This window comes from Berkeleyomyces rouxiae (assembly GCF_048999995.1).
Source record: "Berkeleyomyces rouxiae strain 22BRR77 chromosome Unknown BrBRR77_ptg000008l, whole genome shotgun sequence".
Classification (NCBI taxonomy): Eukaryota; Fungi; Ascomycota; class Sordariomycetes; order Microascales; family Ceratocystidaceae; genus Berkeleyomyces; species Berkeleyomyces rouxiae.
In genome coordinates this window covers 1040776-1058076 of record NW_027396498.1, presented here as the reverse complement: position 1 = coordinate 1058076, position 17301 = coordinate 1040776, and the positions used below count along the sequence as shown (strand labels likewise).

The 17301-nt window shown below is 49.1% G+C and overlaps 7 protein-coding genes across 7 annotated transcripts; 5 read left to right on the top strand and 2 right to left on the bottom strand.

Moving 5' to 3' along the window:
• Positions 1 to 610: 610 nt before the first annotated feature.
• Positions 611 to 1504, bottom strand: BROUX77_006449 (uncharacterized protein; the record flags this gene model as incomplete). The annotated part of the gene is made up of 2 exons (XM_073751435.1): positions 611 to 1024; positions 1280 to 1504. The coding sequence occupies 2 exons, from the start codon at positions 1502 to 1504 to the stop codon at positions 611 to 613; spliced, it is 639 nt and encodes a 212-aa protein (XP_073603518.1).
• A 958-nt stretch (positions 1505 to 2462) lies between these two features.
• BROUX77_006448 (uncharacterized protein) lies at positions 2463 to 2780 on the top strand (the record flags this gene model as incomplete). Its single annotated transcript, XM_073751434.1, has 1 exon — positions 2463 to 2780. One exon carries the CDS (start codon positions 2463 to 2465, stop codon positions 2778 to 2780), a length of 318 nt encoding a protein of 105 aa, XP_073603517.1.
• Positions 2781 to 2843: 63 nt separating this feature from the next.
• BROUX77_006447 (uncharacterized protein) lies at positions 2844 to 3497 on the top strand (the record flags this gene model as incomplete). Its single annotated transcript, XM_073751433.1, has 1 exon — positions 2844 to 3497. One exon carries the CDS (start codon positions 2844 to 2846, stop codon positions 3495 to 3497), a length of 654 nt encoding a protein of 217 aa, XP_073603516.1.
• A 1066-nt stretch (positions 3498 to 4563) lies between these two features.
• On the top strand, positions 4564 to 4986 carry BROUX77_006446 (uncharacterized protein; the record flags this gene model as incomplete). Its single annotated transcript, XM_073751432.1, has 1 exon — positions 4564 to 4986. The coding sequence occupies one exon, from the start codon at positions 4564 to 4566 to the stop codon at positions 4984 to 4986; it is 423 nt and encodes a 140-aa protein (XP_073603515.1).
• Positions 4987 to 9797: 4811 nt separating this feature from the next.
• BROUX77_006445 (uncharacterized protein) lies at positions 9798 to 14039 on the top strand (the record flags this gene model as incomplete). Its single annotated transcript, XM_073751430.1, has 4 exons — positions 9798 to 10216; positions 10276 to 11222; positions 11983 to 12342; positions 12409 to 14039. The coding sequence occupies 4 exons, from the start codon at positions 9798 to 9800 to the stop codon at positions 14037 to 14039; spliced, it is 3357 nt and encodes a 1118-aa protein (XP_073603514.1).
• A 386-nt stretch (positions 14040 to 14425) lies between these two features.
• On the top strand, positions 14426 to 15343 carry BROUX77_006444 (uncharacterized protein; the record flags this gene model as incomplete). Its single annotated transcript, XM_073751429.1, has 1 exon — positions 14426 to 15343. The coding sequence occupies one exon, from the start codon at positions 14426 to 14428 to the stop codon at positions 15341 to 15343; it is 918 nt and encodes a 305-aa protein (XP_073603513.1).
• A 1212-nt stretch (positions 15344 to 16555) lies between these two features.
• On the bottom strand, positions 16556 to 17254 carry BROUX77_006443 (uncharacterized protein; the record flags this gene model as incomplete). Its single annotated transcript, XM_073751428.1, has 1 exon — positions 16556 to 17254. One exon carries the CDS (start codon positions 17252 to 17254, stop codon positions 16556 to 16558), a length of 699 nt encoding a protein of 232 aa, XP_073603512.1.
• Between the last annotated feature and the right edge of the window lie 47 nt (positions 17255 to 17301).

The following is a 17301-nucleotide window of genomic DNA, read 5'->3' as shown; positions in this document are numbered from 1 at the left end:
AGCGGTGTCCCGTTCCTTTTCCTTGGGACTGCTTCGTGGACTCCTCTAGCGCTTAGGCGATGATATCTAGTATTCGCTGCACTAGATAGTCAAGGTATTCCCAAGTTTCTGCTTCTGAGAGTCCTGATATGTCGAAGCTGAGATTAAACTCTCTTGCTTCGTTTGTGCACACCCGGAGGAAGACCTCCTTGTCCGTGGTCTCCATCTTGAAACGTCTCGGGCCCTGTCCCATTCCTTTGTTCAGCCCCTGTATTGTTGTGACTATGGCTTCGTGGTCACCGGGGGAACTGAAAGAGCCTGTGATCCGGGACTCTACCGGGGCGTCTTCTCTGTTCGGCCTGGCGATTGCTTCGCCGGGGCGGGCTTTTGTATTCTGTGCCCCAATGCTTATCCGCTGCCCTGTGGCACGACTGTTCTCACACCCTTGGCGTGCAGTTGGTTCAGCACATCCTTGAGATGCTCCAGCATCTTTATGCCTACCCATTTGGCCTGGCACTCTTGTGGCATGTCTGCCAGACTGCGGAATTGTCCATCCATACATTCAGCGAACCGCATTAACGCAGCGTCGTTTCTTTGCTGGGCGTCTTCCGCCTCCTTGCGGGCTGACTGTTCATCTGCCATCCATCTCGTCAGGAATCTCGTAATCGCTCCCTTCCTGTCCTTTTTTCGGGCGGGGCTCCTGGTTGGGCTCTCTGTCCTCAGATTCTCCGCTCCATTTATCCCCTTGGCCGTCAGCCCATCTACTGTTCTCCAGTCCTGGGCCCACTGATCTCGTGCCCTGGTCGATGTTGGCTGGCGCTTTTGTATGCGTGGCCTTGGAGGTCGCGGACGGGACTTGGCTAGCTGCGCCGCTCATTGTCGCCTGCTGTTCGTCCGCGCCTGACTTCTCCGCGTCGTTGGGGTTGTCCGCCATCTGGACTTCACCCTCGTCGTGGCTCGCTGTCCAAACACCGCGCATCGGCTCCGGTGCGTTCCACTCTGCGTCCTGGACTGTACGTTCCAGACAGGCGTCGTTCTTGAAGTCCTGCAGTCCTACTCAGTCCTCGGTGCGTGCTTTTGTCACGCGTCTTCCCCTGCTGGTGGGCTCCTCTGACTGGGGCCTCTTTCCCGGTTCTGGACGCATCGCGCTTGACGTCTCGGGTGTCGTCTTGGGGTGGTTAGGTGTTGTGATAGTCGAGTAAAACATAGGGTTGCTTAGGGTTGTCGCCTATTTCTGTAAGAGGTAAGGTTGGTCCGGGCCTTTGAAGGTAGTTTGGGGTCCCCTAATGCGGACGCGTACCCATTCCGAGTTGCTCTCGAGCAGCGCGTCGTCCATAATGTCGGCCAGTATGTCCTGCTGGCCCAGTAGTGTCTCCCTGTTGCCTTCCGGGACTAGGGCGAGGCCTGTCCTGGTTTCGTGGACGGCCTTTACGCCTTGTCCGGCGGGGAGGCGCTTGTTGATGGTCTCGGCGATCTGCTCAACCGTCTTCTCCCGTAGAAAGGAGGTGCTTGGGACTTTGTACATGAGCCTTTGGTCTTGGCTCACGGGTTTCTTGGCCTTGTTTTCGTCCTTGCTGTAGCCCTTTTTCCTCGCCGGGCTGTCCTGTTTCCTGTTGGGGCGAGGTTCCTTATTTTTCTTTTCCTTCGTTGGCTTTTATGCCTGGATCTTCTGGGCTTTGCCCTCCTGCACTTTTCCTGGCTTGTAGGTCACGCTCATGTCCTTCCTTAGTGAGTCGTCAAGGAAACCCTTGACGGTGTTCAGCAGCACTAGGCTTAGCTGCTTCGCCTCTGACTCTGCCGCCTCGTCTGCTGTCATGCGGAGGGATTTTCGAGGACCCCAGGGTGCCTCGACGTCTAACGATCCAATAGGGTCGGGCCCACGTGACCCATAGACAGACGTTAAACGTAATAATAAAAAAATAATAATAATAATAATAACGAGGATACCAACACGACAACGAGCTGCGAACCCCGAGCCCGCTTTCTCCCAATTTTTCGGAACTTTCTCGCCGCCGACTTGCCCCCTTGCCACGACACTCTCCCCACGATCTTCGGCCCCTCACCACCGCCATCTCGAAAAGCGCAAGGATGGACTTTTAGCCTACGGAGGCTCATCTGCCACAGGTTTTCATCTGCTAAACGATTCGGGGCTTTCCATGCCACACTGGCTCCTCGAGGCTTGGGGATGGTGCGCCATTCCGAACACACGGAAATTATGTGGCGTGTCGAACAGAGAACATTAAATATTTGCTTGGTAACCAATCTGACGTCCTTTGATCTTGGTGATCTAGGTAGACGTTAAATATAGTCAAGTCAGGATTCAAATTTTCAAAACGCGATATTTTCAGATTAAATGATCACATAAAGCGAATTTCAGGACCCATCTTCAGTCATTGAAGTTGACGGCAGGCAAGGGAAAGCTCGGCGCGTGTTTTGAACGCGCTTTTAGGGACGCGAAGCAGGCAACCCAAGCAATAGAGAGAATGATCGATAGCTACAAGAAAACTATCGAATTCTTTGAGAAAAACGCCAAGGAGCTGGAGAAACTCTCCAAGGAGATAGACGAACAATTCGTCCCCAAATTGGTGGAATGGGTCGTGATTTTCTGCGCCAACGGTCCTAACGCGACTAAGCCAGCAGAGCTGGACCGCAAGGCTGCGGATAAGGCTGTGCCCGGTCCAACAAAGGAGAAGGACACAAAGTCCAACGCGTCCGGAGGCACTGTCTCCCAAATGAGCTACGCCGGAGCTGCGGCCAAGGCAGTCGGGCAAAAACAGGAGACAACCCTACAGCAGAAGTAGAGAAAGACGACACAGGAGAATAAAAAGCAGGAGGCCCACCAAGACTACAGAGTTTTCCTAAGAATGGACCAGGAGCATCAACTGCGCGACCTGCACCCCATGGCAGTGCTGGGCGCGGTGAACAAGCCAGCCTCGAAGGGCAGAAAGTTCATACGGGCGAACAAAACGGCAACAGGCTTTGCTATCCTCCCGGACAAGAGAGCAGAGCCGACAACAGAGGAACTAGCCGCAGTGGCCAAGACCATGGGAACCGGTGTGAGAGCCGAAGTCGATGACCCATGGGTATGGGTCGCGCTGAGAGACCAGCAGACCTCGTGGTACGAGCTGAGCACCGCGCGACAGATGGTGCTTGTACCCATGGACGAGGCAAAGGCCAAGCACCACGTGCAGGAGGCTTTCGGCGTGGCCCCGGCTGCGTGCAGCCTCATGAGAGAGGGACTGAAGGCCACAGTGAGAGCAGCCTTTAAGGCTAGGGAGCTGAAGGGCCGCCCCAAACAGGTGAACTTTATGGGCCAAAAGACAAAGGCCTTCTACAGTGAACCCAGGCAAACATGGCTTTGCGAGAAATGTGGACGCCAACATGACAGCAAAAAATGTTGGGAAGAGACAGTGATTTGCACTAGATGCAAGAAGACCGGACACTCAGTTGCCAAATGCCCCACGGAAGCCGCACTTTGGGAAGCCAAGGTTAACCAAGGCAGGCAGTGGAAAAACTGACAGAAAGAATATCAAGCCGGAAAGCCATGATAGTAGGCGACTTCAATCTCAGACACCCAATCCGGGACGAAAACGTGCGCCTTGAAGGTAGAGAACCACATGCACAAGAACTGGCGGACCTGGTAGCCAGCCACTCGAAGCGATAGCTCAGATGAGAAACGCATGAAAACTTTCAGAGATAAAATGAACGTGATAGCCAGAGCTGCCTACAGAACAATACCGATGGACCTGGTACACCACACTGTCTGGGCCCTGTTGATAGGCTGACCATCTAGCTCCTAGTTTGGGGCCCCTCACAAGAAGCTATCGACGAAACGAGGGAAAAAATACTGAAGTGGAAAAAGGGACGCCCGGGACGAAGCTGGGTTTTACTCATCACATATGAATTGGCCTCTAGTGACGCCTCTTAGACCAGTACATCGTGGAAGCTTTTCATTAGCTAGCTATTGCGTGACGTTGGAATAAGTCTACAGTGTCTCGTAATATCAGCATGTTGGAGATCCTTGTAACATATTAGTGCTTGCATCGTCAGTCCGGACATGGTAGATATTTGTATGGTGTATATATATTTCCCGGAAATTCAATGGAAATAGGACAGAGGTTCTACTATTAAAACAAAGATTGAAATGATTGAATTGGAGCATTGACAATATGGCGTGAATTTGCAGATGCATTGACTAGCTAATACTTGTGTAACATTAGCAGCCACCGTGTAACAGACTGATGCGATGTCATGAAGGAGAAATAACGGAGATCTCCAGGACTGGTGACTGACTTCTCTAACTTAGAAGTACTGAGATATCTCTCACTATGGAAAGTGGCTAGATTTAGCAATAATTCAACAATTGGACTTTTTCCACCAATTGGGAAACAGGATTCCTCGTTATGACATGGTTCCATGCAGGTTTTATCACGTGCATGTTGGGCCCAGCTTGAATTTCACCAACCAACACGGAGCCTGACTTTTGATTACCCCTCATTATTGTTCCCATTAATCAATTCCTTGGCTAAAACTCTCTCTACTTTGAAGAATCGCCAGCTATCTTTGACTTCATTACACGTTACAATGGAGGCAATTGGCGCCGTCGCCAACGTTGTTGCAGTTATCGATTTATCAGCCAAGGTTGGACTTCTCTGCTTCCAGTACGGCAAGGATGTCAAAAATGCCGCTACTGAAATTGCTCGGCTTCGCAAAGAGGTTGTCAGCCTACAAAAGATCACTGCTCAGGTCCAAACGGTGCTAGAAAGTCCCAATGCACAAAAGCTCAAAGACTCCAAACGTCTTGACGATGTCCTGAAACAGAGCCACACCCAGCTCACAGAACTGGATCAGAGACTCAAACCCAAAACCACCAGCAAGGCAATGAGAAGACTCGGTCTTCGAGCGCTAAAATGGCCCTTGCAGCGCGGCGAGGTTGAGGGGCTCGTCGAGGGACTCCGGGGGTACAATCAGATAATCTCGCAGATTCTTCAGGTCCATCAAACGTGAGCCCTTCATCAAATCCCATACCATTCAAGTATTGGCTAACAGACTTTCATTATAGCGAAGTTATAAACGATATCAACGCCAAGGTTGACAAGACCAATCAAAAGCTGTCGAGTATTGATGAAAAGACAGTACTTGGAAAGCTTCCCATAGCAGAAGGGGCATCATTTGACTCTCATGATGAGCAGCACAATGCAACTTGTCTACCAAACACTCGAGTTGAACTTCTACAAGATATCGAAGCATGGGCGAATGACCCGTCTTCCAAGCCCTTATTCTGGCTGAATGGGATGGCAGGGACCGGAAAGTCGACCATCTCTCGCACTATATGTCAGAGGTTCGCAGAGTCTGGTCAGCTCGGCGGAAGCTTCTTTTTCAAAAGGGGCGAGGCGGATCGGGGAGACTTGTCTAGGTTTGTTACCAGTCTCGCAATACAACTCGCCCAGATGCATCCCGATACCACAAGGCACATTACGGCGGCCATTGGTCATGTTCCGGCCATTTCTGGAAAGAGTACACGCGACCAGTTCATCAGGTTAATCCAAAAACCGTTGGAAAAGACTTTTGCTGGCAGTGAAAAAATACTCCCTCTTGTATTCGTCATTGACGCCCTTGATGAATGTGATCGAAACGAAGATGTAAAACTCATCATCAGCCTCTTCTCTGATGCAAAGGGCGTGGAGTTACCGAAATTCAGGTTTAAGTGCCTCATCACTAGCCGGCCAGAATTACCGCTTCGTCTTGGGTTCAATGCTGTCAAGGGTGCATTTCAGAATTTCATCCTCCATGAAATGCCGCCTCATGCTATTGAACGCGATCTCAGCACTTTCTTTCAAAGTGAACTTGTCAGGATTAAGACCGAGTATAACGAGTCTGTATCTACTGACCGACACTTGCCTTCCGATTGGCCTGGAACAGACAAAATACAAACTCTTGCAAAAATGGCCATCCCCCTTTTTATTTTCGCCTCCACAACCTGTCGATTTCTCGAAGACCGAAGGTGTGGCGATCCAGATATGCAGTTAAAAGAGATTGTCAATTCCCAAACCACAAACCAGGCGTCACAGTTGGACGCAACCTACCTGCCCATTTTAAACAACTTAGTCAAGCGCTTATCTTCGAAACAGCAAAACGATGTGATTGAGAAGTTTCGAGCAATTGTTGGATCTATTGTCATTCTGGCGAGTCCCTTGTCAAGGTTGGCACTCGCAAAGCTTCTCTCTCTTCCTAGACAGACAATCGATCACCAGCTCGACGTGCTGCACTCGGTTCTCAATATCCCGGAATCACCCCAATTGCCCGTGAGACTTCTCCATCTTTCCTTCAGAGACTTTCTGCTTGACCCCCAAAAACAAGGCACGAGCTTGTTTTGGGTGAATGAGAAGGAAACACACAAGAAGATGGCTTCAAATTGTCTGCGTGTCATGAATGAGTGTCTACATATGGACATTTGTCATCTTTCTCAGCCAGGAGTAAAACGCTCTTCCATTAAGCCACAAATCATACAAAGCTGCATTGCGCCAGAATTGCAATATGCCAGTTGCTACTGGGTCTACCATCTTCAGGAGTCGAAGCTGAAGCTTAATGATCAAAGAGAAGTTTTCGAGATTTTACGGACGCACTTTTTACATTGGCTAGAAGTCATGAGTCTTTTGGGAAGGGCGCCAGAAAGCCTGAAGATGGTCAAGAGTTTGCTGTTAGTTATTGGTGTAAGTCTTATCTATCGGGTAAACGTGATAGTTAAGCTAACATTGCATAGCCAGAAGGAAACACCGATCTACATGACTTCTTACAGGACGCCTTGCGATTTATTCTAGCGAACCTATCCGTAAGTGATACTACACCTCTTCAGCTCTATTCTTCAGCCATTGTCTTCAGCCCAAAGCGCAGTGTGATTCGGCAAACTTTCCAGGGACAAATACCAAAGTGGATAGTTCTTCCACCAGAACCGGAAGACCACTGGGACCAATACCAACAAGTCTTGGAAGGCCACGGAGATGAAGTACGCTCGGTGGTCTTTTCACCCGACGGCAAACTCGTGGCTTCTGCTTCATCTGATTGTACGGCTAGAATTTGGAAGAGTGATGATGGCACGTGCCTCCATGAGCTTAAAGGCCACGAGACAAGAGTCAAGATGGTGGCATTTTCGCCTGATGGCACACTTGTAGCCTCAGTCTCGGGAGAATATATAGTTCAACTCTGGAAGACTGATGATGGCGCTTGCGTACGAAAGTTGGAAGGTCACACTGGACTAATATCTTCAGTGGGGTTTTCCCCGGATGGAAAATTATTGGTGTCCGCTTCATTTGATCATACACTTCGCATCTGGAAAGTCGATGATGGCAGATGTATGCATAAGCTTGAGGGCCATACGAAGGCAATCTTCTCGGCAGACTTTTCCCCTGATGGTTCTCTTGTAGCTTCGGCTTCAACCGATTCTACAGCCCGGCTTTGGAGGAGTGACAATGGTAAATGCAGCCAGGTGCTCAAAGGTCACAGCCAGCCAGTAAACTCGATAAGCTTTTCTCCCGACGGGAAGCTTGTGGCTTCAGGCTCGTATGATAATACGGCTCGCCTTTGGCGAACAAATGACGGCGTCTGTGTGCAGGAGCTCAGGGGCCATGAAGCTATGGTTATGTCACTGGCCTTTTCGCCAGACAGCACTCTGGTTGCCTCAGCTTCAGATGAATCTATAATTCGACTCTGGAAGTGCGATACTGGCGCTTGTGTGCACGAGTTGAAGGGGCACACACAAGCAGTATCCTCTGTGGTGTTTTCACCTGATGGGAAGTTTTTAGCTTCGGCTTCTTTTGATCACACAGCTCGACTCTGGCAAACTCAGGACGGCACCTGTGTTGAAGAGCTTAAAGGCCATAATGGAGGGTCAAGATCGGTGGCCTTTTCTCCAGACGGTAGACTTGTCGCATCGGCTTCAAACGACTCTACAATTCATCTTTGGAGGACTGAAAATGGCGGCTGCTTCCAGGTGCAAAAAGGCCACAAGAAGTCGGTCAGGTCGATGGCCTTTTCACCCTGTGGAAAACTCCTGGCTTCAGGATCACAGGATGGTACACTCCGGTTATGGAGAAGCGACGATGGCAGCTGTTTGCAAGAGGTGAAGGTCCATGAGAGTGAGATATCATTGGTCAAATTCTCATCTGATAGCAAACGTTTAGTCTCGATTTCGCGTGATTGTATTCGCCTATGGTACAGTGACCACGGCACTTGCTTACAGGAACTCAAAACCTTTGATGGCAAGATGGCCCCTGTCATCTTTTCGCCAGATGGCACACTTTTAGCTTCAACTTCGTATGATTATGCCATCCACCTCCGGCGCAGTGATGATGGCACCTCTACGCAGAATCTAAAGGGGCACAATGGGCCAGTAAGCTCGATAGCCTTTTCCCCAGATGGTAAGATTATAGCTTCAGGGTCAAGTGATCGTATAGTTCGGCTTTGGAGGTCTGAGGACGGCACTTGTATCCACAAGCTTAAAGGCCACAAGAGATCAGTGGGCTCACTGACCTTTTCGACCGATGGTACACTTCTGGTTTCCGCCTCGCAAGATTGTACCGTCAGGCTCTGGAAGACAAGCGATGGCACTTGTATGCACGAATTCAAAGGCCATGGGAGTTCAGTATACTTAGTTGCTGCTTCAACTGACGGCCGATTTATAGCATCGGCTGCAAGTGACCGTACAGTTCGTCTTTGGAAGACCGACGGTGGCACATGCGTTCAAGTGTTTCAAAATATCAAGACATCATACCTTCGATTTGATAACTCCGGGTCATATCTCATGACGGATAATGGCTTTGTCACTTTACATGACCTCATCCGGCCTGTGGCAAAGGCTATTCAGCCATTTCCTAAGGGGCTCAATAGTGGACTTGATGTCAGTCTAGGCATGTCCTGGATTTTGTCTCAAGGTATTCCAATTCTTTGGCTACCTCATTTGTTCCGCCCCGGTTGTTTCAAGATTCATGGATCTACTGTGGCAGTGGGCTGCGATTCTGGGCGAGTAATCATCATGAGATTGGACAGCCCTGCGTTTTCGGGTAGGGAATAGGTATATTTATGAGGTGATTGATCATGCATTCGAGGGCCTAAATCCAACATAAAAGACGGACAAAACAAAAAATGAGGATAGAGATAAACAGTGAACTAGTGACAGTTCACCAAGCCTTTCACCTGCCCCAATATGAACTGTGATGTTATTGAAGGGCCAGGTATCCATCGTGGCTTTCTCGGGTTTGAACTTCACCTTACTGCCATTTGAAAGATCACGAAAGACGGAATACTGGATACTAATGATTCCGAGGGTCTCTTATACTGCGATACAAGAATATATGGCAAATTCCTTGCCAAGTCAATCACAAACTGGGTGTTTGCGTTGGAACATGAGCAGGTTACTCTGGCCATGTATTTGGCAAATTTGTGTCTGTGTAACACAGACTTAAATTGTGTGACAACCTCAAATGAGTTGACGTGATGGGCATCAGCGGAACTTGGTAGGGTCAATGGTTTATCGAATTCAGAAACCTCGAGGTTCTCATCACCATACACAGCGATTGGTGCTTTTTGATCTTCATTGCCGCCGAGTTTTCCCACCAATTGAATTTCAGGGCTCTCTCCAGCGCCATGGTTCCATGCAGGTTTTATCACGTGCATGTTGGGCCCAGGTTGTATTGAATCAACCAACAGTGAGCCTGTCCTTTGATTACCCCTCATTTTCGTCCACACCAACCAAGCCGTTGGCCAAGCAGAACTCTACTTTGAAGAATCGCGAGCTATCTTTGACTTCATTACACGTTACAATGGAGGCAATTGGCGCCGTCGCCAACGTTGTTGCAGTTATCGATTTATCAGCCAAGGTTGGACTTCTCTGCTTCCAGTACGGCAAGGATGTCAAAAATGCCGCTACTGAAATTGCTCGGCTTCGCAAAGAGGTTGTCAGCCTACAAAAGATCACTGCTCAGGTCCAAACGGTGCTAGAAAGTCCCAATGCACAAAAGCTCAAAGACTCCAAACGTCTTGACGATGTCCTGAAACAGAGCCACACCCAGCTCACAGAACTGGATCAGAGACTCAAACCCAAAACCACCAGCAAGGCAATGAGAAGACTCGGTCTTCGAGCGCTAAAATGGCCCTTGCAGCGCGGCGAGGTTGAGGGGCTCGTCGAGGGACTCCGGGGGTACAATCAGATAATCTCGCAGATTCTTCAGGTCCATCAAACGTGAGCCCTTCATCAAATCCCATACCATTCAAGTATTGGCTAACAGACTTTCATTATAGCGAAGTTATAAACGATATCAACGCCAAGGTTGACAAGACCAATCAAAAGCTGTCGAGTATTGATGAAAAGACAGTACTTGGAAAGCTTCCCATAGCAGAAGGGGCATCATTTGACTCTCATGATGAGCAGCACAATGCAACTTGTCTACCAAACACTCGAGTTGAACTTCTACAAGATATCGAAGCATGGGCGAATGACCCGTCTTCCAAGCCCTTATTCTGGCTGAATGGGATGGCAGGGACCGGAAAGTCGACCATCTCTCGCACTATATGTCAGAGGTTCGCAGAGTCTGGTCAGCTCGGCGGAAGCTTCTTTTTCAAAAGGGGCGAGGTGGATCGCGGAGGCTTGTCGAGATTTGTCACAACTCTTGCAGTCCAGCTCGCGAAGATGTATCCGGATACCATAAATCACATCAAGGTCGCCATTGATTCCGACCCCGCCATTTCTGGCAAGGCAACACGAGAGCAATTTGAAAAGCTCATTATGCAACCGCTGAGAAAGGTCCTTCCCAACTGTAAGAACTTATCCTCACTTGTACTTGTGATCGACGCTCTTGACGAGTGCGACAAGGATGATGATGTCAAGCTCATTATCAACATTCTTTCTTCTTCTCCAAAGGACTCAAGTTTCAATACCAGAATCAAGTTTCTTATAACCAGCAGGCCAGAGCTACCAATTCGCCTCGGCTTCAATGCTGCAAAGGGTACATTTAAAGATCTTGTTCTGCACGAGGTACCTCCAAGCGTTGTGGAACACGATATTGCTGCTTTCCTTGAACACGAGCTGCTCAGAATAAAGTCAGAGTACAATGAGTCTGTGTCTACTAGCCGGCAGCTGCCTGCTGATTGGCCGGGAAAAGAGAACATGCAAACTCTTGTCGCGCGGGCTGTGCCGCTCTTCATTCTTGCAGCTACAACCTGTCGGTTCATTGACGATCGAACAGGCAGTACGCCAAAGAGGCAGCTAGAAGAGATTCTGGAGTTTCAGGCACAAAGTCAAGAATCACAACTGGATACAACATATCTGCCAGTGCTAAATAGGATGATAAAGAGTCCATCAGCTTCACGAAATAACAAAGTAATCGAGCGATTTCGAGCCATTGTTGGTCCAATCGTCATTTTGCTAAGCCCTCTATCAACAATTGCTCTTGGAGAACTCCTTGGGATTTCAAGGGAAGATATTGACGGTCAGCTTGACTCGCTGCATGCAGTCCTGAGCGTCCCAGCCTCGGGCAATTCGCCAGTGAGACTTTTGCATCTATCCTTCCGCGACTTTTTAGTCGATCCTGATAAAAAAGGCAAAAGCCCATTCTGGATTGATGCAAAAGTAACACACGAAAAGATGGCTTCAAATTGTATTCGTGTCATGGAGAAGCACTTGCGTACAGACATTTGCAGTCTCGTACGTCCAGGAACAAAACGCTGCGATGTTAACGTGGACGTTGTATCAAGCCAAATTCCCCCCGAGGTGCACTACGCGTGTCTTCATTGGGTAAAGCATTTGCAGCAAGGAGAATCGATTCTCGATGACCACTCTGTTGTTTTCAACTTTTTACGGCATCATCTACTCCATTGGTTGGAAGTTATGAGTCTTATAGGGCGTACTTCAGAAAGCCTCGAAATGATCAAGACTTTGCTAACGATCCTCAGTGTAAGGAGTTATCGAACTGTCAGGTTAAGACCATACTAACTTTTTGCAGTCAGTAGAGTGTCAGGAGCTTAAGGCCTTTTTACAAGACGCTTCACGCCTGATCCGGACCAATATACTCGCCATAGACGCCACACCACTTCAAATCTACTCCTCGGTTATTATATTCGCCCCAAGGAGCAGTCCCGTTCGACAGACTTTCCAAGAGAACATCCCCAAGTGGATAACAGCTCTACCACGGCCAGAAGATGATTGGGACCAGTGCCAACAAATTCTGGAAGGTCACAAGTCCAGCATTTCGTCGGTTAGCTTTTCGCTGGATAGCACTCGGCTGGCCTCAGCTTCGAACGATGGTACAGTCAGAGTATGGGAGGTCCAGGATGGCACATGTATACACGAACTCAAGTTCCCCAGTAAAGGTGTGAGATCGGCAGTCTTTTCTCCTGATGACAAATTGATAGCCTCCGCCTCGAATGATCACATAGTCCGACTCTGGACGAGCGATGATGGCGAATGCATACAAGAGCTTAAGGGCCACACGAAAGAGGTGTCATGGGTGGCCTTTTCGCCTAATGGTACCCTCCTTGCATCTGCTTCGTGCGATCACACAGTCCGCATATGGGATGTTGGAAGTGGCACGTGTGTCCGAGAGCTGATAGGCCACACAAGGGACGTCTTATGCGTGGTGTTTTCGCCTGATGGCTCACTTGTGGCTTCTGCTTCGCGTGATAATACGATCCGATTGTGGAAAAGTCACGACGGCTCTCATGTGCGGGAGCTAAAAGGCCATACCCATGCAGTTACCTCAGTGGTCTTCTCACCAGATGGCACATCTTTAGCCTCGGCATCGTGCAGTGGCAAGATTAGACTCTGGAAGCAAGACGATGGCTCTTGTTTGCATGAGCTGAAGGGTCACAGGGGATCAGTAGATTCAGTGGCGTTTTCGCCGAATGGGTTACTGGTCGTTTCTGGTTCACAAGACAGCGAGTTCCGCTTCTGGAGAAGTGACACCGGCGCCTGTGTGCAAACCTTTCGGGGTCACAATAGAGCAGTGTCCTCGGTGGCCTTTTCCCCCAGTGGCACATTGTTGGCCTTGGGCTCCATAGATCATAACATCCAGCTTTGGAAAGTTGAAGAGGATTATCGTGAACAAAACGTGAAATCCCATTCAACTGAAGTATTGTCGGTAACGTTCTCACCAGACAGCACACTTGTGGCTTTCGGCTCGCGAGACTCTATGGTCCGGCTATGGAAGAGTTCCGATAGCTCGTGCATACGGAAGATGGAGGGCCATGCAAGCGATGTGTCCTCAGTGGCATTTTCGCCCGATCAAACACTCGTGGCTTCCGGCTCATTCGACCACACAGTCCGGCTTTGGAAGACCGAGGATGGCAGCTGTGTGCAGGAGCTGAAGGGACACAAGTTCCAAGTGACCTTGATCTCCTTTTCGCCTGATGGTGCACTGCTTGCTTCAGCATCATATAACGATAAAGTTCGGATCTGGAAGTGTGACGATGGCACTTGTCTCCAGGAGCTATACAGTCAAGGGAGCTCCATAGTCTCAATGTCATTCTCGGGGGACGGCTCTGTCTTGGCTTCTGCTTCAACTGATTCTTTAGTGCGGCTCTGGAATCTTGACAATGGAACTTGTGCTCAGGTACTGAAGTGTCATCCAAGACGCATATTCTCAGTGGCTATTTCACCTAACGCCACACTTGTCGCTTCGTTATCGTTTGATTCTATAATCCGTGTCTGGAATCGCGACACCGGCGTCTGGATGTGGGAGTTTCAAGATAAAAGGAAATCACATGTCTGCTTCGACAAATCAGGATCAAAGCTCATCACTGATCATGGATTCTTCACACTAGACGACCTTGCCTCGCCTTCACCAAAAGGCTTTCAGAAAATGGCTGAAAGCGTTAATGACGACATAGACATAAGCTCGGACAAGTGCTGGATTTTGTCCAAGGGCGTTCCAATTCTCTGGCTCCCTGTCCCTTTTCGCCCTGGACAGTCTACGATCCGAGCATCCATGGTAGCAATTGGCACCAGGTCCAAGGGACTTATTATGATGAAATTCGGGAATCTGGACTTCCTGAAGCTATGTGGGCAGTAACGACTCTATGTTTCGCGTGGATATTGTTAGGTGGTTGGCTTTCTCGTGTCCTCATCCTTTTCTGCACTGATTGTTTGGAGAAAAACATCATGAGTCGTAGATTTTATTTTACCACAAGGAAAATGAAAAATCGGTAGTTTCATGTGATCGTGCCAGGTCCGTCCCACTTATTATAACTAAGTGGAACAAAACTCAGTTCTCACCGCCCTATGCAGAAATTTGGGCTTGGTAGTTGATGCGCACACCCAAAGTTACCAACTACTCCAGGAGTCTCACTTTAACCAAACCCCACCACCCAGACTTGCCTCGACCTGACTTTATTTTATTTTACGCTTTACCACATATTTACTCATCGGATATTTCATCCAGTTGTAGCCCTCGCAACAATGGGTAAACTTTCGCCGGAAATGGAGGCCATACTCTCTCGTGCGGTATCTTTCAAAGAAAAGAATCCCAACATCTCCATCGCACAAGTAGCACGTCAATTTGATGTCTCGAAACACGTCCTTAGGAGCCGTCTCATTGGCATTGGCCCACCAAACGGAATGAGTACAACGATTCGGCTGTTCTCTGAATCTGAAGAGGCTGCTATAGTGAAATACATTCATCAACACGACAACTTCCACGACCCCGTGTCGAGGGAAGGCATCGTGGCCTTTGCCAACACGATCTTGAAAGCGCGAAGTTCTCCAGACGACCGAAACCTCCCCGTTGTTGCGCCGCGCTGGATAGATGGATTTCTCACTCGCAAACGGTGCAAAGCTCTACCGCAAAAGGTCATTGATGCAAGGATAAAAAAAGTTGAAGAAGAAGATATCATCAACTACTGGTTCCTTTGCCTTCAAGATACTATTTCGCAGTATAAGATCTCGGAAGAAGATATTTGGAATGCTAGTGAAACGCAATTTCATTTGCGCGAGAGAAATTCTGAACCGGAGGTCGAGAAGCACCCAAGATCCGGTACAGGAACTGTTTCTGGGAGTCGAGAAACTGCTACCGTGATCGAAAGTGTGTCTGCCATTGGAAAAACTTGTCCTCTGTTTGTGGTACTCAAAAGTTCACCATATCTAAAAGAAAGCTACAACACCCCCGACATGGATCCCTCTACCGAGATTTCTACTTCTACTGACGGCCATAACACCGACCAGATCCAATTAGACTGGATTGACTTTTTCCATGATTACACCGATCAACACCGGGTTGGTAAATATCGCCTTTTGCTCCTGGATGGCTTCGGGTATTACTACACGAGAGAATTTTTAGAAAAGTGTGAAGAATACCGTAAGTTTGACTTCTTTTCTTAATGTGACATCATACCATATAAAATACTAACAACTCAGATATTCATCCGTTCCTTTTTCCTTCGTACTCCAGACGTCCTCTTCAACCGCTTGACGTTGGCATTTTTCAGCCCTTAAAGGACGAGTATTCAAGGCTTGCTCGCGTCTCGGATTGCGATGACTACACCTACAAACTGAAAAAGGCATTTCTTTCGAACCTCGAAAAAGCTAGAGATACAGTACTTCAACCTAATATCATAAAATCTGCCTTCAAAAAAGCCGGGATTGCTCCTCTAGATCGCAATATCGTTTTGCCGAAGCTCGCCGACGAGTATATGCCTGTGGAAAGACCGAGCACGCCATATTCGCAAGAATCAGATGAAGGCCTCAATTCGCCTGTCCGTACACCCCGTACCACTCGCCAATTCATGTTATTGTGCCGTGAAATCAAGTATGACATGAAGGAGATGAAGGCACCCCCGTGTTTCTTGGAAAAGCTTTCCCGACTTGAAAAGGGGATAGTTCAGAAAACCCTCTACGGCAAAGAGCCTGAAAATAATCAAGACGAGGAAGAATCAACCTAAAGGCAATGTAGTTATGGTCATTTGGCTCGTAATTATCGTCCTAGGTTCAGGGGCACATTGAATCGCGATGATGCGCGTTTTACGGCCAACAATCTCGTCCACGATGAAGCAGAGTGTGTGGCACAGGCGCATAAGAAGACGCCGAAGAAAGCGAAGAGAACACTGATTTACAGCAAAGGCAGCTGCGTTGGAAAGCTACAGAGCAAGGGAAAGATATCCAGAAAGAAGAAGATGTGCAGGTGTGTTTGTTGTAGATGGATTTTTCAAAAATGGTGTCTTGAGGTTTTTATGAGCAGTTGGTTAGTTATGTCTTTTTAAATGCGATGCTTCCGGGTAGTTATAGGATGGTTTTAGGTGTATAGTTATGAACGAGGTGCCCTACGTTTCACTACAATCAAACCAGTGAGCCTCAGTAGTGAATTCACTCTGGCCATTGATTTCTCTGTCAAGTTTGGGCTAGTTTGTTTTGAATAACTACGTGAAAGATATTGAAGCGCCGTCTCTGAAGCGAATCAACTACTCGATGATGTCACCAACTCATACACGGTCCCGAAAAGCAACTTAGTTGATTGGATATCAAAGCTTGGCAAAAAAACAAAACCCCACATATATTACATCCACTCCACACCCAAACCATATTCTCTTCTCCCTTCTACTCCTTCCACTCAGTACGGCCCAAGCGAACAATGTCTGCCTGCTCCAAGATCCATGGGTTCGCCGGAGCCTTGCCCTCAGAGGCCAGCTTAGCAGCAGCGACAGCGGCCTTGCCGATAACATCAGAGTCCTGGCCAAAGCTATCCGCTATGCCCTGGCTCAGGTATCCCAAGCCCTTGATGGCCGCGGTAATGATGCCCTGGCCAGCATGCGGCTGCTCGCGGGTGCCCATGATGGCGCCAGGTCGGACAATGATAGCGTTGTCGAAGCCGAGGCCCATGATGGCGTCCTCGACGCCAATCTTCATCTTGCCGTAGGGCAGGTTGCGGCCGGCCAGCGAGCGAATGCTAGCGCTGCTGATGAACACATACGTCTTGACGCCGGCGGCCTTGGCTGCCTGGGCCAGCTCGATGTTCAGGTCGTGGTCGATCTTCCACTGGTTGGCGATGCCACCGGCCTGCGCACGCGTGGTGCCCAGGCCGCAGATCAGCGTGGCGGGGACGGGCGTCAGGGCCTTTAGTGCGCTAGCCCACTGTGTTGTGTCCGGCTGTACGGTAGCCTGCAGCTTGGGGGAGGTCTGCTTGGGCGCACGGCGGCCGATGGTCTGGACGGTGGGAAAAGCGCTGGATGCGATCAGGGCCTTGAGAGCTTCGTTGCCGACGAGGCCTGTGGATCCGATAACAAGGGTGGTCGACATTGTTAGAAATGTGTGTGGAGTGTGTATTGGTCAAGAAAGGGTGAGCG